The 24,444-nt window shown below is 41.7% G+C and overlaps 1 protein-coding gene across 9 annotated transcripts in view; it reads left to right on the top strand.

The window, feature by feature from the left end:
* syne1a (spectrin repeat containing, nuclear envelope 1a) overlaps positions 1-24,444 on the top strand; it is a 178,630-nt gene that overhangs the window by 150,989 nt on the left and 3,197 nt on the right. For all 9 annotated transcript variants that reach the window (XM_049590339.1, XM_049590334.1, XM_049590342.1 and 6 more), the window contains 28 exons: positions 116-320; positions 1,036-1,218; positions 1,350-1,496; positions 1,719-1,873; positions 2,264-2,411; positions 2,491-2,585; positions 2,708-2,942; positions 3,445-3,639; positions 4,785-4,910; positions 6,280-6,435; positions 7,005-7,163; positions 7,665-7,831; positions 12,403-12,565; positions 13,155-13,342; positions 13,668-13,818; positions 14,443-14,625; positions 14,833-14,970; positions 15,826-16,017; positions 16,624-16,942; positions 18,259-18,327; positions 18,740-18,873; positions 19,026-19,152; positions 19,249-19,460; positions 20,095-20,301; positions 21,147-21,275; positions 21,823-22,086; positions 22,794-22,883; positions 23,551-23,609. In XM_049590339.1, coding sequence (XP_049446296.1) covers positions 116-320; positions 1,036-1,218; positions 1,350-1,496; positions 1,719-1,873; positions 2,264-2,411; positions 2,491-2,585; positions 2,708-2,942; positions 3,445-3,639; positions 4,785-4,910; positions 6,280-6,435; positions 7,005-7,163; positions 7,665-7,831; positions 12,403-12,565; positions 13,155-13,342; positions 13,668-13,818; positions 14,443-14,625; positions 14,833-14,970; positions 15,826-16,017; positions 16,624-16,942; positions 18,259-18,327; positions 18,740-18,873; positions 19,026-19,152; positions 19,249-19,460; positions 20,095-20,301; positions 21,147-21,275; positions 21,823-22,086; positions 22,794-22,883; positions 23,551-23,609 — 4,596 coding nt within the window. The remainder of the gene's footprint in view (positions 1-115; positions 321-1,035; positions 1,219-1,349; positions 1,497-1,718; positions 1,874-2,263; positions 2,412-2,490; positions 2,586-2,707; positions 2,943-3,444; positions 3,640-4,784; positions 4,911-6,279; positions 6,436-7,004; positions 7,164-7,664; positions 7,832-12,402; positions 12,566-13,154; positions 13,343-13,667; positions 13,819-14,442; positions 14,626-14,832; positions 14,971-15,825; positions 16,018-16,623; positions 16,943-18,258; positions 18,328-18,739; positions 18,874-19,025; positions 19,153-19,248; positions 19,461-20,094; positions 20,302-21,146; positions 21,276-21,822; positions 22,087-22,793; positions 22,884-23,550; positions 23,610-24,444) is intronic.

The raw sequence follows: 24,444 nt of genomic DNA, 5'->3' as shown, positions 1-24,444 counted from the left end.
TAGTCATTTGGGGGGGTGAGGTATTCCTTTAATCAAATTGCAGCTGTAATTCTTCTAATCAACTAACTTCTGCGCCGAAGTCACCATGTAATATGTTTCTTCTCCTTTGTTATAGGTGGAACAGTCTATTAGAGCAGATCTCAGAGCAGCTGAGGAGCAGCAAAGCCCTGCTGGTGTTGTGGCAGCGCTACAGGTCATTGTGTGGCCAATGTGTGACAGCGGTTCAGAAACAGGAAGAACGTGCTGATCGCCTGCTGAAGAGCGCCACGGACAGGGAGATCACAGAGGAGGAGAGCAGCGCCTGGATAAACGACTGTGATGTGAGTAGAGATGGGACAATACAACACGTGAGTCCAGTATGTGTTTTTTGTGAACTTTTTTTCAGTCAGCAATCAAAGCTTACCCTCAGCCTCCTCTAAGATTTTGTGAATAAGCTCCGAAACAGCTTGTCAGCTCACTATGAGGATTCACAAAGCCTCTTTCCCAGCTGCAAAATACCAAATTGCACCCTGCTCTTTTGTCTCCTTGAATGTAGATCCACAGCAAAATCTAACAAAAGCCTTTTGAAAAGGAGGTTGCAAAGGGAAAGACAGGCCCCTGATTTACACTATAGGGGTCCCCCGGTGTCACGCTGGGCTTGTAGGACCATGCCGAGCAATGTCTAGAGACACAATATCCTAAATGCTGTAAGCAGACCTTTATTTTGATTGAGGATTACTGATGCAAACTTTTACAAAACACAAAGTGGTTGAGAAATCTTGAATGTTGTTGGTGCACGGGCTGTCCTCCCTGAAAGCTTTTTACCAGAAAGCTTTACACAAAATCTTCCACAAGTGGATCACATGGCTTTCTTTGGGTGGGGAAAATATCAACCACATTTAGCAAATCCAGTCCTTTCACTTTTACTGCCTTTGCAATGAATAATTAGTCCCGTCATGCCTGTGGCATTAGTTTACATGTAAATCTTCTCAGAACTCTTAACATCTAACGATTCTGTTCCTAACCTGCCTCTCTCTGGTGACATTACTGTCGCAGGCGTGCCTTGGTGACCAGGCATCAGTGCAGCAGTCCCTCCAGCAGCTGCAGGCTTTAGGGGAACAACTGAAGAGCCAAGTCGATGCCTCGTCCTCAGCAGCCCTTCAGTCTGACCACCTGTCACTCACACATCGCCTAGCAACACTGGAGCACGCCCTTCAGAGGCAGCAGGAAGTACTGCAGGTAGGGTGGCAGGGATTTGTATGCATGAGCAGAATGTCATAGACATCACAGTTTCCTGTACACAATTCCAGTATAGAAATACTGTAGGCCATCACTTATGTATTCTCATTGTGTCTGTCTGATATTTGTAGTCTGGATCTCAGGCCTGTGAGGGTTTCAGAGAGCAGTTGGACACACTGATCCATAAGGCTGACGAAGCTGAGGAGGTGCTGAAGGAGTCTGACCCAGTCGGCTCACCAGACCTCACTGTGGTCCAGACACGTATGGAAAAACTGAAGGTATGAATGAAGCTTCTGTCTTTGTGATTGTTGTTTTATCTGTATTTGAACATCTGCTGCATTTTCATCTAAAATTCCGTTTGAATTAATCATGTAATATACATCAACCTGACAAAAATCTTTGCAGTAAATTAAATTAATTAGATTCACTTTAATTTAATGGGCAAAGTTTGTTTGTTCCTTTGACTGGCCTACTGAAAATGTGAAATAATGTGTTTCCAGGTTCACCTGCTGAAGCTGAGCAGTCTGTCTCCAGATCTTGAACGTGTGAATGAGTTGGTTTACAGACTGCCAGTCAACGACAGAGATGTTAAACGGCTGCAAAGTCTCAACAGAGCCTGGGCCGCTCACTCCGCTCACCTTACCGAGAGATTCAGGTACATAAAACCTTCAAATTTCACTTGTGCTCACACATTCATATTAAGCCACTATAATGAATGCTGGTATGTGAAAAAAAAGGATTAGTGAAGTATTGCCTGCCAGGGTATAAATGTCAGTGAGGCATCAATAAAATGCTTTATGCTTTCAACTTTACAATGAGCATGCATGGAATAAATAGTGGTGATATACGAAACATACAAAACCTGGTACCTCATTTTTATTACACATTATAATGCCCCATAACATATGAAAAAATATGTGTAAACTACTAATAGTTAGAAGCGAAGGCATGTAACATTCTTGTTATAAAGTGGTAGAAATCTCGACATTAGCTGCATATGTTGTTTATGTTCCAAACAACTTAACTTCCCTTTGTCCCTCTCCAGTAAACTGCAAGCAGTGTTGCTCCAGCATCAGAGTTTCCTCCAGAAGTGTGAGGCGTGGATGGACTTCCTGTCTCAGACTGAACAGAAGCTGGCTGCTGAGATCTCAGGGAACTACCAGAGTCTGCTGGAGCAGCAGAGAGACCATGAGGTTAGAGAATCAGTACATGTGCACTAATGTCTGTCTTTGTATGTACATTTATTTCATTAATACATGTGTGTGCTTGAAGTTGTTCCAGGCAGAGATGTTTAGCAGGCAACAGATTCTGTACTCCATCATCAGTGATGGCCATCATATGTTGGACCAAGGACAAGTAGATGACAGGTAAACACACGCACAGATTCGCACAATCTTGTGTGTGTATATATATGTATATATATATATTTATATATATATAAATCCTATCACATGACAAGAACTTGTATCCAATGTTGTCCAACTTACAGAGATGACTTCAGTGTGAAGCTGGCCTTGCTAAGCAATCAGTGGCAGGGTGTGGTGAGGCGAGCACAGCAGCGAAGGGGCATTATTGATAGTCTGGTCCGCCAGTGGCAGAACTACCAGGAGATGGCGGAGAAGTTGCTACAGTGGCTTCAAGAAGTTACCCGTGATCCAGATGTACATCAGCCAGGAGAACCAGTGGCACTGCAGCAGGCTAGAAACCTGTTAGATCAGATACAGGTAGGTTACAGCACTGTAGAGAAGGCTTTGAGGTTTCTAATCTTGTCTGAAATTACTTTATCTAAAATATTTATGCTTTATTATCTCTGCACGTCACAATTCTGATTAAAATTCATTTCAGGTATATAGCAGTTAGATGAGGTTGGTGATGGGTTCAGTCACTGACACTCCCACCTCACCCTGAACTAATTATTTTCTCATAAAGATTGTTTAAAAAGTTTGCATAATTTATGAGGTCACTGGAAGATGACTTTGAGTTTAACTGAATAATGCAGAGCTAAATTTTTACAAATCTACCATGCTCAATCTTTACAAACATAAATCCTATTTAAAAACCCTCTAGTTCCTGCTACTCTTCAAATGTCATACTTTAATTAAACAAGAAATTGTCCAAAGCAAATCTTAACCTCCTAGTAATAAACCCACACCCCTTTTCCAACCTTAGACTCCCTTAGTTAACCTGTACCCCCTCTGCCAACTCTCCCTGTCTGTGCTCCTCCAGCTGAGGGAGCGGGTGCTGCAGAGGCAGCAGGGCAGCTACATCCTGACGGTGGAGGCCGGCAGGAGCCTGCTGCTGTCAGCCGACAGCAGGGCGGAGTCCACCCTGCAGACAGAGCTGATGGACATTCAGGAGAGGTGGAGGCACGCTCACCACCGCCTGGACCATCAGAGGAGGGAGCTGCAGGGTCTGCTCAAGGTCAGACAAAACTACAACTGGATTAAGAAAAAATCTGATGTGTAATGGTGTATTATGGGACATCCTGCACTACTGCAGGTGTGAGAAGCCTCGTTAGAGCACAGTCTGTGCTGAAGGCTAAAGCTGCATTTCTACCATGCTGCAGTGTGAAAGTGCTGTGAAGGGTGCTGTGAAGGGTTCTGAAGGGCATCTGAGCCCTTAATGAGTCTGCCCGGTTGTACATGCAGGACACTGAAACCAGGTTATCACATGAATTATGCAGCACTGCATTTTAAGTCAAAGGACAGAGATGGCGCACGCTCACTTCTGTCATCAGATTAATTGTGAAGCATCTACGCACACTCACACTAGCTCAGCGTTACAAAACAGCACAAAGATATAAAAGTGCCAGCCCAGGGCACACATCCACATGAACACACACACATATGCGGACAGTGCGGACACTGCGCAGTGAGCTGGAATGATTTTCACCCTGCTGTGATAGTGCTCTGTTTGAATGGGACAGAGTGACACAGTTTAAAAGATGCATCCGGGAATTTGGCTTTCTTTGTCGAACATCGTTCTTCCTCTTAATCTTATTTTTCTCTGATCCTAGTTATTCTCTCTCTTTGTCCTCCTTGGGTTGCACTCAGAGAGCAGCTCCTGTAGCTATTCTTGTCCTGTCCTGGCTGTTCTTTTATCATGACTCTTACTGAAGGTATGCCACCCTGCTGCAACATTTCTTGCCAAATATACCCTGTTTTGTCATGAATTGGACAGTTATTCAGACTCTAAAAATAGCTGCAAGCTGCACCCTTTGGAGCAGAACCTCCCACCTCATGAAGCTGTGTAAATTCTTACCCTTGCTGTTGGATTTTTGCTGTGTCACTCTTTCTCGTGGTGTTGCTTGGGAGGATCAGAGCCGAGAGGGCTGTGTGCAGCATGATAGTTGATGTGGCCTGACTTCAGCTTTGATGTTTGTTTGCGTGTATGCGTAATGATTGTGTATTCTGCAGCTTACCCATACTGATGCTACCACTGCAGCTGCAGGAAGAATTTATAGCAGCGTCCCCTGGTATGAGAAGAACTGCAGTCTGTGCGAGTGTGTGTATATGTGTATGTTTTATGGTCTAATTCTCACTGTGTGTTTTTGTGTGTGTATGTAGAACTGGGAACGGTGTGAGAAGGGCATAAATGCGTCACTGGAGAAGCTGAGGGCCTTCAAGAGAAAGCTGTCTGTTCCACTGCCTGATCACCACGAGGAGCTGCACTCAGAGCAAATCAGATGCAAGGTGAGCAGAATCTAATACACATTACATGCACATTATTGTTGCACATGTTCAAATCGTTTATTCCTTCCAGGTTGATTTCATTTTGCATCAATGCAATATGACTTTTTATCTCACATGCATCATACATATACACATGCTTACTCTCTCTCTGTCTCTACTGACCTGTCTCTCTGTTACATACACACACACACTCAGTCACTCACTCAACACACACACACACACACACACACACACACAGACCCAGACTTGTCCTCCCTCTGCCCCTTAATCTGGCTACGAGGACAAACAGATAAACAGACAGACCAGGAAAAAAAAAACAAACAAATGAAACAAACATCTTTATCTATCAGCTGCTGTCTGGTTGTGTGACCTTATTTGTTTCAGTTTTCAGACTGTTGGTATAAATTTTGTTTATTCTCCAGCGGGGGGAAACATTTTGAGTCTTTATCTAATTTTAAGAATTATTTGTTATTCTTGTAGTCTTGCATATAATTTGTTTTCTGTAAAGACGAGCCTGTCTTCGTCAGTCAAGAATTATTAAAATGGGCCAGGCTAAAATGATGCTTCTGGAATAAGTAAACACTGATGTTCTCATTGTTCCCACAGCTGTAATCCAATTTTTGTGTGAAAATTCACATGCTGATGATTTGCAGTTTGTTGTCAACCACTGGGCACTGTATGCAATCATGTTTCATGCATGACATGTCCTCAGTTCCTCAGGGAGTAGGAGGGCAGTGAGGGTAGCTGCATGTAGTTAGCATCAGCTCAGGGAAGAGAGAGGGGGTGGGGAGAGAGAGAGAAGGAGAGAGGGAGAGAGGAAGAGAGGCTGCGTGCGCATGAGTGTGAGCAAGCGAGAGAGAGCATCCCTGGTTGCAGTGGGGGTGTATTTATGTATGTGTGTGCGCTTCCTTTTGTGCGTGTTGCATAATGGAGACATTCTCCACAAATGAATACACCGCAGCACAACCGTCACAGTGACGGAGGAGGAGGAGATGCAAGGTTAGATGTGTCTGTTACCTTATCTTGCCTTTAACCTTGACTGTGGCTGTTGTATTTTACTATTTGAATGTAAATGTTTTTTATCCTTTTTTAAGGAAATTAAATTCTTGCATTCAGAAGAAATTTTGTGTATTTTTGTTACACAATTTGCATTGATAGTTTGTTTTGTTTTTCCTCATCACTAACTATCAATTTGCATTGATAGTTTGTTTTGTTTTTCCTCATCACTGTTTCTGTGGGTGCAGCAGCTGCAGTTGAGCTTCTGTAGTTTTAACTATGGCTGCTGGTTAGCAGGCTGGTCTGAGTGTATCTTTGCTTATCATTCTGTGTGTTGTTCATCATTTATTGTTGTCATGTTATGTGGATGCAGGAATTGGAGAGCAGTGTGGAGGGTTGGACCGATGACCTTACTTCCTTGTTCCTGCTGAGGGACTCCTTGGAGGGTGTGGTCAGTGCAGATGACATCACAGTCTTACAGGAACGCCTCCAGCTGCTTCAGCGTCAGTGGGGGGAGGTCTGCCACCAGGTAGGTTCACATAGTACACATGACCATGATTATTCTTTTCTGGGGTGTTTTGAAGGGCTGATGTTATTTTATTTCCCCAGTAAGTTCTTTAAGTGCTTTCTCTGTGTAAGGTCAGCCTAATTTGCGTTATATCCTTAAGTGTCTCCTCACATGGTTGATTTAACTTTTGCCTTTAGCACCAGTGCTAACAGCTGCGCTTAATTTGACTGAGAGGAGTTCACCTCTGGCTAACTTTCCACTCCCCAGGGCCAACAGTGTTTTTGTGAGATGTGTGTTTCTTGGGTCAAGAGAAGTTTAGATGCAACTAAGCATGTTCTTGTTGCTACTTGAGTAGTGTTTTTTTGTTGTTGTTGTTTTTGTTTTTAGAGTAAACTGTTTGGTCACACCATGAAGTATTCAATCGAGTTTATCGTCCACCAAATCTTTTCTTTTCCACTATTAAACCACCAAATTGTCACATCTTTTTCTTATTTTAACCCTTCTTCTCATAATCCCCTTCCACGTCTCTCCTCTTGTATCCTCCCTTCTCCCTTTCTCTTACCCTCTGGCCCTCTCGGTCGTCCCCTCAGCTTTCCCTGCGCAGGCAGCAGGTGAGCGAGAAGTTGAATGAGTGGGCAGTTTTCAATGAGAAGAACAAGGAACTATGTGAGTGGCTCACACAGATGGAGAGCAAGGTCTCTCAGAATGGGGACATCAGCATTGAAGAGATGATCGAAAAGCTGCGCAAGGTGATTTCAGCACATGGTCTTAACAAAAAAAATATACCTAAAATGCACCTAGGTAGAAACTATTGAACACATTACATCTATGCATGTACAGGTCCATATTTGAACTGCTGTAATGCATCAGAGAGACCAAGTTAAAAGTCTTTTGCTGATTTTGCGATGTATAAAGTGCACTGTATTTTTCCTAGTTTAGTTCTGACTAAGGGAATGTGGAGCAACAACCTATTCTGTGAGAGAGTACCAAGATTTTATGAGTTGAGAGATAAAAGGGACAAAATATAGAATCTAGTATCTGTATCAAAGCTTTGTAGATGAATACAGTTGCATTTGAATAAAGTTTGTGTAAAGCACCAATGGCATTGCTCTGGAAACGGTGCTTCATTCAGCCTTGACTTACTAGTGTGGTCTCATCTGCAGCATTAATGCACGCTTGCATGGACACGCACACACTGTACACCACATTCACAGCTCCGTGTGTTATCCTGCTCTTTGTTTCTCTCCCAGGACTACCAAGAAGAGATCAGTGTAGCTCAGGAGAACAAACAGCAGCTGCAGGTTATGGGCGAGCGCCTGGCCAGGGCCAGCCAAGACAGCAAGGCGGCCGAGATCCAACACAAGCTCAGCAAAGTCAGCGAGCGCTGGCAACACTTGCTGGACCTCATCGCTGCCAGGTGGGTGCACAAGACTCCCATGAGCAGGTGGAGAGTGTTGTTTGATAGCAGATAGAGTCTGAGTCAGTTCTGTGAAAGTGAAGGAGACATTTTCAGGCGACCCAAAAAATTGAGAACATATAACAGCAAAATTATATTGCCTGCTAAAGTGCTTCAGAAATAAAGTTCAAACTATTCAATGTCATGGCTTTAGATTGTGGTCTAATAAATACACGTACATACAGAGTCCTCATAGTATTATTGAATGGAAAAAAGAAAGGCAACTCTGTCACAATGCAACTCCTCATCCAACACATCCCCTCCTCTGCATCGCTCCTCCTAGTGGAGAATGGTTTTTATCATTGAAGGCATGCTAGGCCTCAGTTAGTTGCCATGGTATCCTTCATGACACTCCAGCACACGTGATGGGGAATTTGTTTTCCCACAGTGCTGCTGAGGCATTTCCTGAGGTCCTTGCCATTTGCCTTCCACTTAGTGGAGCTGCAAGCTAAGCAGAGAGAGGTCACATTCTTCATCCCACCTCAACTCTCTCCTTTTGTCTCCATCTACCTTTTTGGCACTCTGGACTTTGGCTTTGGTTTTTTGTTTACTTAGTGAATCCATTTTGAAAGTGCTGTAGAGCAGTTGGTGAGATGGTTGCTTAAAGGCTATACCTGAGTCACATTTGTTAATATGATTCAGATCTGGCTGTTCAATACAAATATTTGAGTATTCCTTACTTTTTTCCCTGTGTAGACCACCCTGCAATCAGAAAATCCATTGGCCTGAATTTCTTTTAGATTAGAGCATTTGAAAATCAGTTAAGGACAGCTGCATATGCTGTAAGATTTGAGTTGCGGCATAATTCAATTGCTAACATACAATGTTGGGTACCCGTATGTTTTTTTCGAAATGATAAGACAGGCAACACTCCTTTATTCCTTTTAAAGTCACGCTTTTATAGCCTTGTTTATTTTACTTAAAACATTGAAAACAGCTGTAAATGAATAAACAAATGAAACAGTTTAAAATACATTAATGGCATTATTTACCCGCAATCAAATAACTCACTTTGCTTGTTTAACAGGAAAGTCCTACTGCTTTATTTCTCTTTAAAGGTATACTGTTCAGGATTGTTGGTTACTGTTTGTTAACGCGCTTGCAAGTGAAAGTAAAAGCCAATCCCAGATTCACTCTAGTTTGGTGTTTCCCCTTACTCTATTTGTGTTTTTTCAGCTCTGTGTTCTTGGATGCCTGCTGCTTACAGTCTGGTGCCTGGTTGCAACCTTTTTATCTACCTTTTTAAGTCCTGACCTCACTTGAGTGCTGCGGGGGTACACACCCATAAATGACCCAAATGCAGAAAATAAAAAGATAATTTGAAAACACAGGCAGAGGGCAGAGTCTCTGCAATGAATACACCACCACAATCCTCTAGTGGGTCCTAATGATGATTTAGGGGAATTACTTCTGTATGAGTCTACGCATTTTTCGAAAACTAACAAATACATCTAAACAAGGATACATTAGAAATACATATTATTTAACACTGTAATTATTTATAGATGAAAAAAAAGAGTAGGCCTGAAATTTTTAAATAAATTGTCTTTCTCATTTTAACGTGGAAACCATGAACTCCTCTCTCTGTATGTTGTGAATTGAAAGTGACCTGACCCAAACTTTGACACCAACTACCTCAGCTGCTCCATCCCCCTGGATGTCTTCCGACTGTTACCCTCTGGGACTGAAGTATATGAGGGAAGTAAGGGGAGGCCAGTCTCTGACCTCATACAGACAGCTGCACTCTCTTTGTCTCCTATATCTGTCCTTAACTTCAAAACAACAGGACACAGAGTGTGTAGCCGTCAGAGAGCAGAACACTTAAGTGTTGTGTTTTCTGCAGAATTTTTATCTCATGGACTAATTTATTGACAATTTCTGGAGTTGCTACCTTCTGAGGAAATGAGGATCTGTAATTACTCTCCTGCAGACGTGTTTTACAAGAAAGCTCTTAATCTCGTTTTTCACTATCATTGAGATTTACTCACATGTGCAGAGTTTCCAGACTTTGCTTCTGTTTGCAATCCCTTTTGTGTGTATCTGGTGTGTGATACTCTGACACAGGCCAGCTCTGCAGCACATGCCTCTGACTGTAAGTTTTTTTTTTAGAAACAGCAGCACTTGTCACTCTCAGGCACTCACACTCTCTCACACTCACAGACATACACACACACATCCACGCCTGTTTGGGGTTCTCTTTTTTTAACCTTGGAGAGCAACAGTTGATAATCACAGTTGTGCCACCCCACCACTACCTGCTTGTCCTTCCCCCTCTGCTCAGAGTTTAGAGAAAGTCCCATGTGGAGCACACAGATGAAAGAGAAGAGTGTTTGGATCAACACCGTTACGCTTCCTAACGTTGTCTTTTGGAATTCTGCTCCCCCATGGTTTTGGATTTAGGGACGGATAATATGGCAGGATGCCCGAGCGAGGATCTGCCGGATTGCGACTGCGATGTCAACAGGCAGGACAAACTTGAGAATTTATGTTGAAGCTATTTTTTTTAGAGACAACAGTCTACAGTTTGAAAAAGAGTGAATCAGCCCCATGGGTTTTCCATATGCTACACTCCCACTGGTTCACTTCAGATTAGTTTTGTTACATTGTGTTTTTAATCTTTTCTCAGATTGTTTATGTGGAGTGCTACAGCACCAAGATAAGAATGCTTTAAGTTTGTTGTTGCTCCATAGCATTTTAGAGGACTCTGTCTTCTTTGTGCAATATTTATTTTTGTTAAAGCTTTATGACTAAGGGCAGATCTGGTTTAACTAGTGTGTAAAAATATTTTTTTTAAATGTGGTTTTATTCTGTCTGGGCTCCCAACCTGGGGTGGAGGTTGCCACACAGGACAGTACAAAAGGTTCCAGTCAGTTTTGACAATAGCAGGAGTGTCACTGTCACTGTCAGTGTGAGTGCAGCATTATTGTTTGATTGACATCAAAATTAACCTGACCCAATGAAGTCATGCAGCCTTATATAATAAGTTTGAACAAATGCTTACACATTTTAGTTATTTGCCGTTTCTGACCAAAGACTGGTGTGTGCAGTGTGTCATGTGTGATGCTTTGCAGTATGTTGCCCTGTAATACGCTGTATCTTGGAATATGTGTCATTGTGAAATGCCTCATAGCATATTTAGGAATTTTGAGATGTGGTGTGCAGCTGATACTATGCAGTACATACTGCCACAGCACATTAGAGCTGCAGTGATAGTAGAGTAGACCTGCTAAATGTGTCTGTTGTTGTCTTTAGTTTGTTTATATATTATTAAATGGCCAACGCCTTCATTCTTATCATGTTTGGTGTTACAGTGAGAGTTGCATTGCTTTGCAGGGTGCGGAGTTGGATGCACAGACTGTAGTAAGAGTTGGATGTTGGCTTATTTAAACATCTTACACATATCATTGGTTGCAGTGGTAAGGGTTTGGAAATGTCAGGCGTCTGCAGACCCAAAGTGGTTCACAGTTGTTGTGTAGGGTCAAGTAAGGTTTCATCACTTCCCAAAAAAAATATCAGTGCGGATCTGAAATAATGCTCCTCACACTCTCCTGCTCTGTTTAGCTGAACGTGACACACAGTAACTCTGTGTTACAGTTATTTTGTGTCTGCAGAAGAAAGAGTGCCTTCTGTGGGATTCAGACCTAGATTTATTTTTACCTCAAATACACAACTACATCCGAAGATGTGTTCGGTGTGTTTCACTGGTGAATTAAAACATTTTTCCTGTCACACATTATTTATGGGAACATGTTGTTTGTTATATTTAACACTCTGTAAAAATAAAACAGAAATAAATAGTATTTTGAAGAAAATTAGACACTTCGCTTTGATACTTGTATACATTTTAACCCCTGATGCCTCTAAGACCAGGGTTCCCATGGTTATGGTTATAGAAAACCTGGAAAAGTCATGGAATTCCATTGTCTTGTTTTCCAAGCCTGGAAAAGTCGGTTAATTATAATTGCTTTGAAAGCATGGTAGTGCTCTGAGAACATGGTATACTGAAGGTACGGTGCACATGTTGTTTTGGGGATTTTTCCGAAAAAATTAACCAAACAGCCAAACAATTTCCCCCCGGGGATTAATAAAGTATTCTGAATCTGAATCTGAATCTGAACCAAACTGTCTGCTGTTACTCTCCCACTCTGGAAGCTCTACTGCTCCGTGTCTGTGGACCACCTACAATAAAATAATTAACATTTGGCTTAAGGTGTATTATACAGTTCTGTTTGTGTGGAAAAATTTGGGAAAATTTCTTGTGGCTCCTGGAAAGTCGTGGAAAAGTTTTGAAGGTTTTGTTGTCCATTAAAAGTGTGTGGGAACCCTGTAAAGCTACATCGCCTCTGATATACTTTGATTTGATGCTGCAGTCTAATGAGTGATTTAACTGTTATATTTCTAGCATGTTTTATGGTTTGTTGTTATAAAGACATTGTATAAGTATCTGTCCATGAACCTCTTTATAATCACACTGTCTGCCTTAGTGTTCACAGTTGTCCCATGTGTTGACTCTGACTGTATTTCTCTACCAGGGTGAAGAAGTTGAGGGAGACCCTGGTGGCGGTGCAGCAGTTGGATAAAAACATGAGCAGCCTGCGTTCATGGCTGGCTCACATCGAGACAGAGCTATCCAGGCCCATCGTCTACGAAACCTGTGACGACCAGGAGATTCAGAGGAAGCTCAACCAGCAGCAGGCAAGTGGGACCACACACAAACAATCCTGGGTTACAACAATGTGAAGCAGAATCATTTTTTTGGTATTTTAAAAGACCTTTGAACAGCACATCATCTATCTCTCCTGCTCACATATTAAAAGACATATGCACACTCAGACAAACACACATGCACTTTGTGAGTTTGTACTTGTCTGTGAATACTACATAACAGCAGGACAACATGACTCAAAGTGAGTTAGTGGAAAATAAGTGACACTGAATCACAGGAGGAAAACACAGCATGACTCATGCATACATATCTGGCTGTTTGTTTAAAGCCTACGGTCAGTATCAGTATACTTCCTGCTGCCAAGATGCCGCTCTAAATGTGGACTGGATTCTGGATTCTCCTGCAGGAGCTGCAGAGTTAGCTACCACAGGCGTTTACTGTACTTAAGCAGACTGACTGTGTTCCTTTAGTACACTTTTGCTGAATTAATGTACGGCATAAAAGACACATAGAGCAAAGCAAGGAAGGAGGGTCAACAGACATCAAACAACATTTAACAGCATTTAGGTAAATGTTAAGTGCTTCGAAAATCAAGTTCTTAATCTGACTGAATTGCAGGAGCTGCAGAGGGACATAGAGAAACACAGCACCGGTGTGGCGTCCGTGTTGAACCTGTGTGAAGTCCTGCTCCACGACTGTGATGCCTGCTCCACAGAGACAGAGTGTGACTCCATCCAGCAGGCCACCAGAGGACTGGACAGACGATGGAGGAACATCTGTGCCATGTCCATGGAGAGGAGGCTCAAGTTAGTCCCTCTTAGATATGAATTCAATCTTGTATATACGTCATATGTCATATATAGGTCATTGCATTTATATGAACACACTGGTGATAATACTGAGGAATTGTTAGCTAGTGCTATCTTTTGTGTGATTTAAGAGGTTTTTAAATTTGCAAAGTTACATTTAGTCATACATAGACAAGAGGTTTATATGAAAGATTTGACCAACTGAGTCCTAAATGGGCCAACGAAATCCCATTGCCTTCTAAAGTATGCTATAAATCTGCTGGTTATGCTGCTAATGATCTACAGTCATAGTTATATTAAAGAGAGTGATTTTTCTGTGCAGGATTGAGGAGACATGGAGGTTGTGGCAGAAGTTTCTGGATGATTACTCCAGGTTCGAGGATTGGCTGAAGACCTCAGAAAGAACAGCAGCTCTACCTAACTCATCTGGAGTTCTGTATACTGTTGCTAAGGAAGAGCTTAAAAAGTTTGAGGTGTGTCTTTTTCACTTATACTATCAGAATGTGGAGAAAAGGAGAGCTGCAGTTGCACACTATATTTAGCTAAATTGGTTGCTTATTTTAAATGCAGTGTTTGTTTATATGTGCATTCTTTGATGTTTTTAAAGTTACCATTCCGAAATTCACATTTTCTCATGTGAACAAAAAATATTTAAAGATGGAGACTGTCACTGCAGGGTAGAGGAAACAGAAAAAGAGAGAAGAGTGTCATGTTGCTCAAACCCGTCTGCACTGGTCTACTCAGCTGCTGCAGTCTGTCACTCTGCACGTGCACATTCCTGCTAGCTGACTGTCTGCCAATGGGATCTGCACTGTTTGTGCCTGATTGGAAAATTCATTATAGATAAACATAGATTGACTCTACATATTTCAGGATTTTGACCTTTAGCATTTAATGACCTCTTATTAATTAGTGTACTGTTTTTTGTGTTTATAGTTAGTCTGTTGTTTTTGCGTTTCCTGTATGAAATATTTACAGATTTTATGGGAGTCCTTGATAAATGTGTGGTTTCTTTTTGCATGCATATAAAAAGGTTGAAAAGTGAGTATGTCCTATTCAGAGCTCTAACTAGTGCATGTTTGTTTTTTTTCTCGCAGGCCTTCCAGCGTCAGGTGCAGGAGTGCCTGACACAGCTGGAGCTTATAAACAAACAGTACCGTCGCCTGGCCCGGGAGAACCGCACAGACTCCTCCTGCCGACTCAGGGAAATGGTGCATGACGGGAACAGGAGATGGGATAACCTGCAGAAGAGGGTGGCAGCCATCCTACGCAGACTCAAGGTAACATTGTCTTGGATTGTTGACTCTATGAAGTTTGCACACATGTTGTATTGATAAGCTATATCCATATCAAATTACGTCCTCCTACTTCACTTTATTAGATTAATGCATCTCTTGAAATCATTAAGAAACAACCTAGTTAATTTAAAAAGGGTAAAGAAAAATAGTTAAGCATGTATGTTTGTGTGTTCCTCTCTGTTCATACAGCACTTCATCAGCCAGAGGGAGGAGTTTGAGACGGCACGAGACAGCATCCTGGTGTGGCTTACAGAGATGGACCTCCAGCTGACCAACATAGAGCACTTCTCTGAGTGTGACGTACAGGCCAAGATAAAACAGCTCAGGGTAAGACAGAAAGATTAGTTCTTGGATGGCATAACAAGACTCCATGTATCAGTACAAAGCATCTATTAATATATACCATTTAACTTTTCCTTAAATTGCATGCACTACGTCCTACGGTCTGGGGTAACCAAATCCTCTGCAGTTTGTCATTTATGATTCTGTTTGGAGATGAGATGAAAATTGATAAGATGGGGCAAAATTGGAAGGATTGTTGTTGGAAACAAAAAAATGCAATATAGAAAAACATCAAATCTAGTCATACAAGTACATTTTAAAAACTTCTTTGCTGTGCTCCAGTGCTGAAACCTTAATTTGGTTAATTGTCATTAATAAACATTTGTTGGTTTAAGTTCCCTAAGAACAAAGATTTGCTTGCTTCCCTCCTGTTTTCATCAATGTAAGTTTAAATCCTTCATGTTTTTTGACAGCTATGAGGCCCCGCTTTAAGCTTGGCTAAACTTGATGAGAAGTTTCTGTAATTTAAACATTTTATTAGGTTCACAATTAATTTGTTTTGGTGTGAGTTGCAGTGTGTTGGAGATACAGTATCAGCCGTAGAGATGTCTGCCTTCTCTCTGATATAATGAAACTAGATGGCATTCAGCTTGTGGTGCTCAAAGTGCCACCAAAAATTGCATTTTAAAAACTCAACATCAGTGTCTCTTTCTATAAATCATGACCCAGTTACTGGAGAGTGAATGCAGAATGCAGAGACCTCCAACACACGACAAAACACGATGATAAATAACACTATTATTGATAAGGGGATAACTGTCTCTTTAAATGATCATATTATTGTTAGATAATTGGCATTATTTAGTTTTCTGACCTCTGATATGTGTGTGTGTTTCTCAGGCATTCCAGCAGGAGATCTATCTGAACACCGGGAAGATCGAGCTGGTGTTCAGACAGGGCGAAGCTCTGATTGAGAAGAGTGAACCTCTGGATGCAGCCGTCATCGAGGAAGAGCTGGAGGAGCTGCAGAGATACTGCCAGGAGGTCTTTGGACGAGTCGACAGATACTACAAGAAACTCACACGGCTGCCTGTGAGTAAAGATACATGATGACACATTTTAGGCTGCATGCAGAAATACTCCACGTCATCTCACAATAAAACAATATGTCTCTGGTGGAATTGCGCACTGAAGCTCCAGTGTGTTAAAAAAGGTTTCATGTTTCTTGCTTGCAAAGAGGCACGTGGATCTAAATAGTAGTGCTCAGACCATGTGCAGGGTTTTGCTAGTGTGTCACCTGACACACAAGTTACCACTTAATGTATTTATTGCAGACTGTGAAATGAGTGTAGACACTTCACTCAGTGAACTTAAAGTCTGCAGACACAGAATTGACACTACAGCTGTCCTCCTTCACCACTGGTGACATGGTGAAAACATGTGTCCAACATAGTTTCATGCTGACAGCTGCTAAGGAACAGAACACACACTCACACTGTTATACTTGCACAGTACAGCACACACGCTCACCTCACAGAACCCCACAAACTGCACTCACACTGTGGCACTCTTTCTTTACAACGGTTGACTCTCCGTTTTCGGTGTTATTTTGCATTTCTGTCATGGTTGCATTATCCTGTCCATTCTATCATATTTGCTTGCTGCTTCTCCTAACATTTCCCCATCCTTCTCTCCCAGCTTGCTGACGATGAGCTTGATGGTTCAGACAGAGAGCTGGACGTGGAGGAAGGTGGCGAGCTCTCTGAGCTACAATGGGGTGACTCATCTCTGCCCCGGACATCCAGCCGTCCAGCCTCGGGTACTGCCGCTCTCATCAGGGCAGATCGCTCAGGACGTGACACCCCCGCCAGCGTGGACTCCCTCCCCTTAGAGTGGGACCACGACTATGACCTGAGTAGAGGTCTGGACAGCCCTGGAGGACGAGGCCATGGGGAAAGAAGCCGAGGGCAAGAGGAGGAGGATGAGTATCTGAGGACAACTGCCACGGTGCTGTCAGGTTGGTTCAGCTGTACTGCTGTATGATGGGTGATTGGCTTGATGGATGTTTGCTGATTTCCTTTGAATGAAACTAGAAGATGTTTTTTTAACAGGTTATTTTACAGGTCTGCATTTCCTCTAAGACATTTACTGAAAAGACCTACAAAACATGGTAGTTATTATATACAACCTAGGGATTGTATACTTTATATATGTTTTTTCAGAAGTAAATCAATAATGATTAATTTTGTTTAAACTTAGCAGCTTTGTCACAAAAATTAATTTAGAACCAGGGAACTTACTAGGTAATTATTAGGAAATTACAGACACATGAAGTGAAGTGTTACCAGTTTCCTATGATGTGGGATCAAATTGAATGTATTTACAAATGCTAATAAGCTGTTTGAAAAAAATATATGATTGTATTAACAGTTACATGGCATCAATGGTCATGTGATTAATTGGTATGTTTTTCCAAATTATTATAATAGCCCTTTGTACACACAGACCCCCCAAAACTGCCACAACAAGCCCATCATTACGCCAGTTTTGCTTTTTTACGCAGAACCAAATGTCGACATAATGCCACCCCAGTGTGTGGTTTTAGATAGCATGCCAGCATTCCAGGCGCAAAAGATATGTGTAACATAATCATTTTCCATCCCTATTCTTTTTCTTTGAGCAGCTAACTGGTGCTCGCTGCTTTTCAAATCTTGCGGTGGTTGGTAGTACACAAAACATGTTGTTAAAATGTCACACCCATCCTGTCCTGCTGGATGACACTATTAACACAGACATCGATTGGCACTGTTACTATCTCCACAGCAGGCCTAAAGGTGGAACAACTCTGTACCTTCATTCCATGTTTGCGCCTGTTTGCAACATTCCAGTGTTGAACAGGCAGTGTGAAAAAGGTTATAGTAATTGATTTGTTTTGAAGTAAGGATCTAGGTTTAATAGAACTGATCTGATCTGAACTGATTTTAGTGATGACTAAATGATCATTGTTCCACCTCAAGTATGGAAAACAACATGATTCTCAGTCTGCTACTATAAAAATTTAAATCACAGAGCAATAAATTATTATACAAACACATGTTTCAAGGTTTCCTGTACGCTGGTTTGCTGTGGAAGTTGTCTTGAACAAAGCATCTATTGAATCTTCAAATTAGAGGAATCTCTCTGTTATTGCCATAGATCTTTTTCAAATATTAAATGAGCTCTGAGGTGAACAGAGCAGTGTCAACTCATTTCTAAATCATAATAGATTAGCACAGATATCACATTTAGTTGTGCCCACATTTTAAGCAGTGTATGTTGTATGTCTCTTCCCAGATGTAGTTATCCCAGAGAGCCCAGAGGCCTATATAAAACTGACAGAGAACACATTGAAATCATCCTCTGGTAGGAAACGGCAGCCCCCTGGTTCTGACACATAAGAGCATGCCATAAACTACAACTAAAACAAGCTTTATTAAATTTCACTACCACTCAGGAGGCATCATTCAGGCTGCATGTCCTGCCTCCCAGAAAAATCTTTGCATTTTATTAAGAGTGCAAAGATGACACCATCGCATGCTGAGGTCCAGATCACTAAAAGCTAATCTCAACCATTGCATTTTTATTTGTGTTTGTGTTTGTCATTTATTTTACAGCTAATATCGTTAACATCTTAAAAACTATGTTCTTGCAGTTATTTTGCATTTCCACCTAATGCATGTCATCACAGTATCAGTCTACACCAACAGCATGCAAAATTTCCCATCGAAAACTTTACTCTCCCAGTTTTCTTGACCCTGTCGTGGCCTCTGTGCAGGTGAGCCAGGTCAGCTGGAGGCCAGTCTCAGACAGCTGGATCAGGCTCTGGATGCAGGACGATACCACCTCCAGCAGAGAGAGGCCACCGCCAACCGCTCCAGCCCCGGCATCGACTCCACATACATGGGCTACGTGAGTCCTGTTCATTTGTAGTGACGTTTGCTGTCTTAAATTGCATTTGCTGATGCACATGACATCATGCTGACACACTTAAAAGTCAATGTATAAACTTTTATTGTAAGCCAAAACATGCATATCATTTAACTGTCATGTCATCCCTGCAGATGCGTCTGATGGGAGAGTGTCGAGGCAGTATAGACGCAGTGAAGAGAGCAGAAGGAGAGCTAACTGAGGACGAGGATGACATGCCGGGACTCACCAACCCCACCAGCACAGACACTCAGAGCGCAGGTCAGTTACACACAGACACACGTATCATGATAGGTCACCTTCCTTCTATAAAGACCGTGTGAGCTGTGTGAAACTGATGTGAATGTTTCCCTCCAGGTGTGATCGAGCGCTGGGAGCTGATCCAGGCTCAGTCTCTAAGTGAGAAGCACAGGCACAAGCAGAACCTGCAGCAGTGGCAGCAGCTGATCTCAGATCTGCAGACCATGAGGGCCTGGTTGGGTCAGTCTGAGGCTGAACTCAGCCAGCTGCGAGGGCTCGATCTCAGCACTGACATACACACCATCCAGCAAAGAATCAAGAAGCTCAAGGTTCGTTTGAGTTTTTATTGTGTTTTGTTAAAAAAAATGTACATTAATTTGTCAGCCAAAATCTCACTGCAGCAGAATAATCTAGTTTTTACGAAACTGTCATGAACTCCTGCTGGCATTCTGGCATTTGGAAGTTGCAATCATCATTTTTGCAGCATCAGTTATTTTTGTCATCCTTGGCTTGTGCGTACTTATCTATGTCAGTCTGTCTCTGTACAGTGTATTTTCAGGACCTGCACATGAAGTACAGTTTATTCTGCAGTAATTTGACCCCACTAGTCTTGTTTATAATGTCCTACTTCACATGCAGGATGCTGACAATCTTCTCCTTCCACTCACCCTTACACACAAAAACACACACACTCACTCCTCAGTCCTGAGTCCAGCTGCCGCTGCCTGTAAAGCATTAGGCAAGATATCACTATTCTATAAATACACCCCTCTAAAGCCTGATAATGTTCATCAAACTCAGCCTCGTCCTGCTGCACTCATGTCTATCAGCACCTCATGTATTTTCAGCACCCTCTTTCTAGTAGCGGCACAGTCTGGCCCAGTTTATAGTTCATCGTCATAAATAATCCACCTTCATGTAGATGTTGTTTTAAATACTTTCCTCTTTGACCCCTTACTTTAGGAGCTGCTGAAGGGGGTAGATGCCCACAAGTCAGAGGTGTTGTCCATCAACCTGAGCAGTGCAGACTTCCTCCAATCAGAGCCTGACTCTGAGGAGGCGTGGGAACTGAGGGACAGGCTGAAAGAGATGAACTCTCGCTGGGATCGGCTCAGTACCTCCCTGGAGGACTGGAGGAAAGAGCTACAGAGGGCGCTGATGCAGTGCCAGGTACGAAAACACACACATACTCCAGGAAAGTGCAAACTGACAGGCATCCTTAATTCAGTTCTTTGATTTTGTGTTGTGTTTTATATGTATGGCATACTATACTATTTTATACTTTATTACTAAACTTTTATTTACAAATTTTTCATGACTTTTTATGTCATGCTATACTATGACTTTATTTAAGCCATCTTTTATATCATACTGGACTATGAGTTTATTGATAACATTTTTAACATCTTACTCTGACTTTATTTATGACTTTTTCAACATCATACTATACTATGACTTTTTTTCATGATTTTGGATAACATACTATACCATGACTTTTTTCATGATTTTGGACGACATACTACACCAGGACATTTTTTCATGATTTCGGACGACAAGCTATAGTATGACATTTTTTCATGATTCCGGACGACATATTATACTACGACTTTTTTTTCATAATTTTGAACGACATACTATACTATGACTTTTTTTCATGATTTTGGACAACATACTATACTATGACTTTTTTCTGGTTTTGGACGACATACTATACTACGACACTTTTTTCATGATTTCGGACAACAAGCTATAGTATGACATTTTTTCATGATTCCGGACGACATATTATACTATGACTTTTTTTTTCATAATTTTGGACGACATACTATACTATGACTTTTTTCTGGTTTTGGACGACATACTAAACTACGACACTTTTTTCATGATTTTGGACGACATATTACTGTGATTGACCGAATAATATTGCATTGATACAATGGTCCAAAGAGTTATCACCAACTAACACTGGTAAGTTTTACTGTCTTACTATTGATGTATGCCATTTTTCCTTTTAGGAGTTCCATGAGATGAGCCATGGTCTGCTGCTGTGGCTGGAGAACATTGACCGTAGGAGAAACGAGGTGGTGCCCATCCCTCCCAAACTCGATCGTGAAACATTACGAGCTCATCATAAAACACTGACGGTATGTCTCTCTAATACAAGGTCCGGCAGTGGACTTTGTTTTTTTCCCAATCTCCTCTGTTACACCTTTAATATTAATCACCATTAAGTAGGTGGATATTACAAACTCAGTAGTTCCCAAAGTGAGGTATAGACACCAAAGGGGTCTTGAGCATTAAGTGGAATTCTGTTGTAATCTGTTTTTACTCCCCTACCTAAAATAAATTCTAAGTCAGATCTGGAAACAGAAATCATATTAGATGGGTTCTTCTAGATAAAAGCTGGATGACAAATATTTACACTTTAATAACTTAATAAAAGCAGGATTAGAAGAACAAAAATAAACAGTAAAATTAATAATCTCATAACAAATACAAATCTATGAATAAATTTAACAGTAAAATACGTAAACAAATAATGACAAAGAATAAAAACACAAAAGCTGAGGAGATCTTTGACTCCTAAAAATCCCACAAAAACTTGTCATTTAAGATAAAGAAACATTGCACACACAAGACAAAGATGTTGAACGCGTCACTGACTCCTCTGTCTTTTTTATTTTCCTGCAGCAAATCAAGCGTGAGCTGCTGGACTCGCAGCACAAAGTGTCGTCACTTCAGGAGCTGTCAGCCCAGCTGCTGGTCAACACTAAACCTCAGACTCTGTTGCCACAGTCGCAGGCCTCAGAGCAGATCCAGGCTCAGGGCAGCGAGTGTCTGGAGGCTGAAGAGAAGGTGCACGTGATCCTGAACAGGCTCAGACTGCTCCTGAGGGAAGTCAGCTCAGACTTGGAGGGGTTGGAGAGGAGACTGGAGGCCACAGACACACGGCAGGTCAGGAAGAGTGAATAAACAAGGGGTCACTATATGTCAAAATAACAAATATTCCTCTTCACTAAGCCTCTTTCACACATATTTTCCTGTAAATGACTCAGATAACCTTTTAGATGCTGCTAGTGATTTTTACTATTCACACATGCACTACATTCAGGAACATTTCAGTGTGTGCCTTTTCACACATGCCATGGCAATGCTGGAATAGAGCAAGGGACAGTCCAGCAGAAGGCAGTAATGCAACACATATGGATACCAACAGTTTTACAGCAAGGCAGGCGCGGAGATGTTTTTGTCTGGCGTTCTTGTAATGTATCTAACATTCAATCAGTTTGACAGAAAAGTAATGTTTTTCGTGATCTACTTGAATCAAACATGTCATCAGCGGAGTCTTGTTATTGGTTCGCTTGCTCCATGTGAAAGCGTCCTTCATCAGACAGACCAAACATAGCCCTTTATGTGCATGTCCCTGCGATGTTACTGCTTTTATTCATGACACAGCCATACCAACATTTTACCTGAAATATTTTTCGATCTTGAGGGGGACAGATTTCCTTGAATATTGAATATATGCTTCCACTCACATGACCCCATGCAGGAAATGTTCCTGAACATTTCAGGGACAGTGTGCATGTGTGAAAGGGGCTTTAGTAGTAGTTTTATTTAGATCTAAACATATTAGTGACTGTTTTTGATTTATGTTTCAGGATTGCTTACCAGTGCCTGTTGGCAAACCAGAAACCCTTGGATCAGCTGCTCCTGAGTCAGCGGTGACTGTCCAAAGTCGCAAACGATTGGTAATGGTTTGTTTCCCTCATAATGTCCAGTAAGGGGGTGGGGGGGCTAGCCTCCATGTTTGATAATAATCAACAAAATAACATCACAGTCAACCTACTTTCTCCCTTTTGTTCCCTATAAGACAGCTCATAGATATTGCCACTCTACCACCCCATTATTTTTGTCATTAATATAAATGTTATCCCTTTTTTAATAGCTCTGCTAACATGTACATGAAAATATTTGTTGCTGCCCCCCTCCCCTCTCCCTTGAGATGTTTTTGCTGCCCACACCATGTTGATCTGCCGAAAATGTACAAGAAAACCTGGCTTTTCGTTTCACTTGATAAAACTGTTCTGTAGTCCAGCTCTCATTTGGAAGTCCATGTATCAAAGAAATTATAGTTTTTCTGTTTAATCACAATGTAACTAATAGTTAAATATATTTTAATTTTTGTCATTTTCTCATCAGGATTTAGTCTTGAGAAGCCAGATTTCTTGGTTCTGAAAGTCAATCACCGTCATTGATTATGTTGCTGCTCTTAAGTTGTTGATGATCCTTCTCTAGCAATGTTATGGCTCCTTATGTTATTTGTTTTCTCTCTCATCTGAAGCTTTGTCTTTATTTGCCCTTGACTGAAACATTCTTTTCTTTCTTTTACCCCTCCCTGCTCATTGCGTGGTACAGCCCCGAGGCAAAAGTAGTCAGGCCCACCCAGGACACCCTGAGAGCGGCCCGCGCCACAGGTACCTCTCTCCTGGACTCTAGAAACACGGGATGATGATGGAACCAAAGCTATGCCTGCCTAGAAACCTGATTTTCATTCATTCATTCAACCCATGAGAGAATCAATCATAATCATCATATTTCACAGAAAAGATAATGAGATCATTCAGATTTTTGATTGATTGGTTTAAATTGATTGGTTTGAAGGCTTTAACCCTGTGTTCCATGATCCTCCCTTATCCTAGAGACCATGTTACCAGCTCTTAAACGAGTGGGGAATCGCCTACATCAGGCTGCTCCCTTCCTCCTTTAAATGTTTTATTTCACTGCTTCTGTTTGCCCTGCTGCTTTTTGAATGGCATCATGAAATATTGCCCTGTCATACATTTTGCTTCCCTTCTCTGAGTGACTGTAGCACTCTCCTCGCCCACTAGATGGCGTTATGTCTACCCCAGTGACCCCCCCCCCCAGCCCTCTAGCTGTTTTTCTTTCTCATGTTTCCTTCCCGTTTTATTCTCTTCATAGTTGAAAGCAGGACATGATGCAATAACTCCTGCGTTTTTTCCCTTCTACCTTAACTCCCACTTTCTTTCCCATGTTTCCTTTCCAGACCTCTCAACTCACCCACTTTTGTCATTTCTGATTTAACTTTCTATGATTTCCATTAAATGCCAACAATAACGCACAGGCCTGGTGAAGACTCAGCCTAAACTAGTCTTGCCATGAGTGTTGTAGCAGAAATAATGTCTTTGTTTCCCCCTGATAGCATCCTTTATATGAGAAGCAGGGACTCTCTATCACATATTAATGGGCTGTGGAAACTGAAATCCAGCAAAGCAGGTGTTACCATGCTTA

Source organism: Epinephelus fuscoguttatus, linkage group LG11 (assembly GCF_011397635.1).
Source record: "Epinephelus fuscoguttatus linkage group LG11, E.fuscoguttatus.final_Chr_v1".
NCBI lineage: Eukaryota > Metazoa > Chordata > Actinopteri > Perciformes > Serranidae > Epinephelus > Epinephelus fuscoguttatus.
This window is presented reverse-complemented; position numbering and strand designations above follow the sequence as displayed.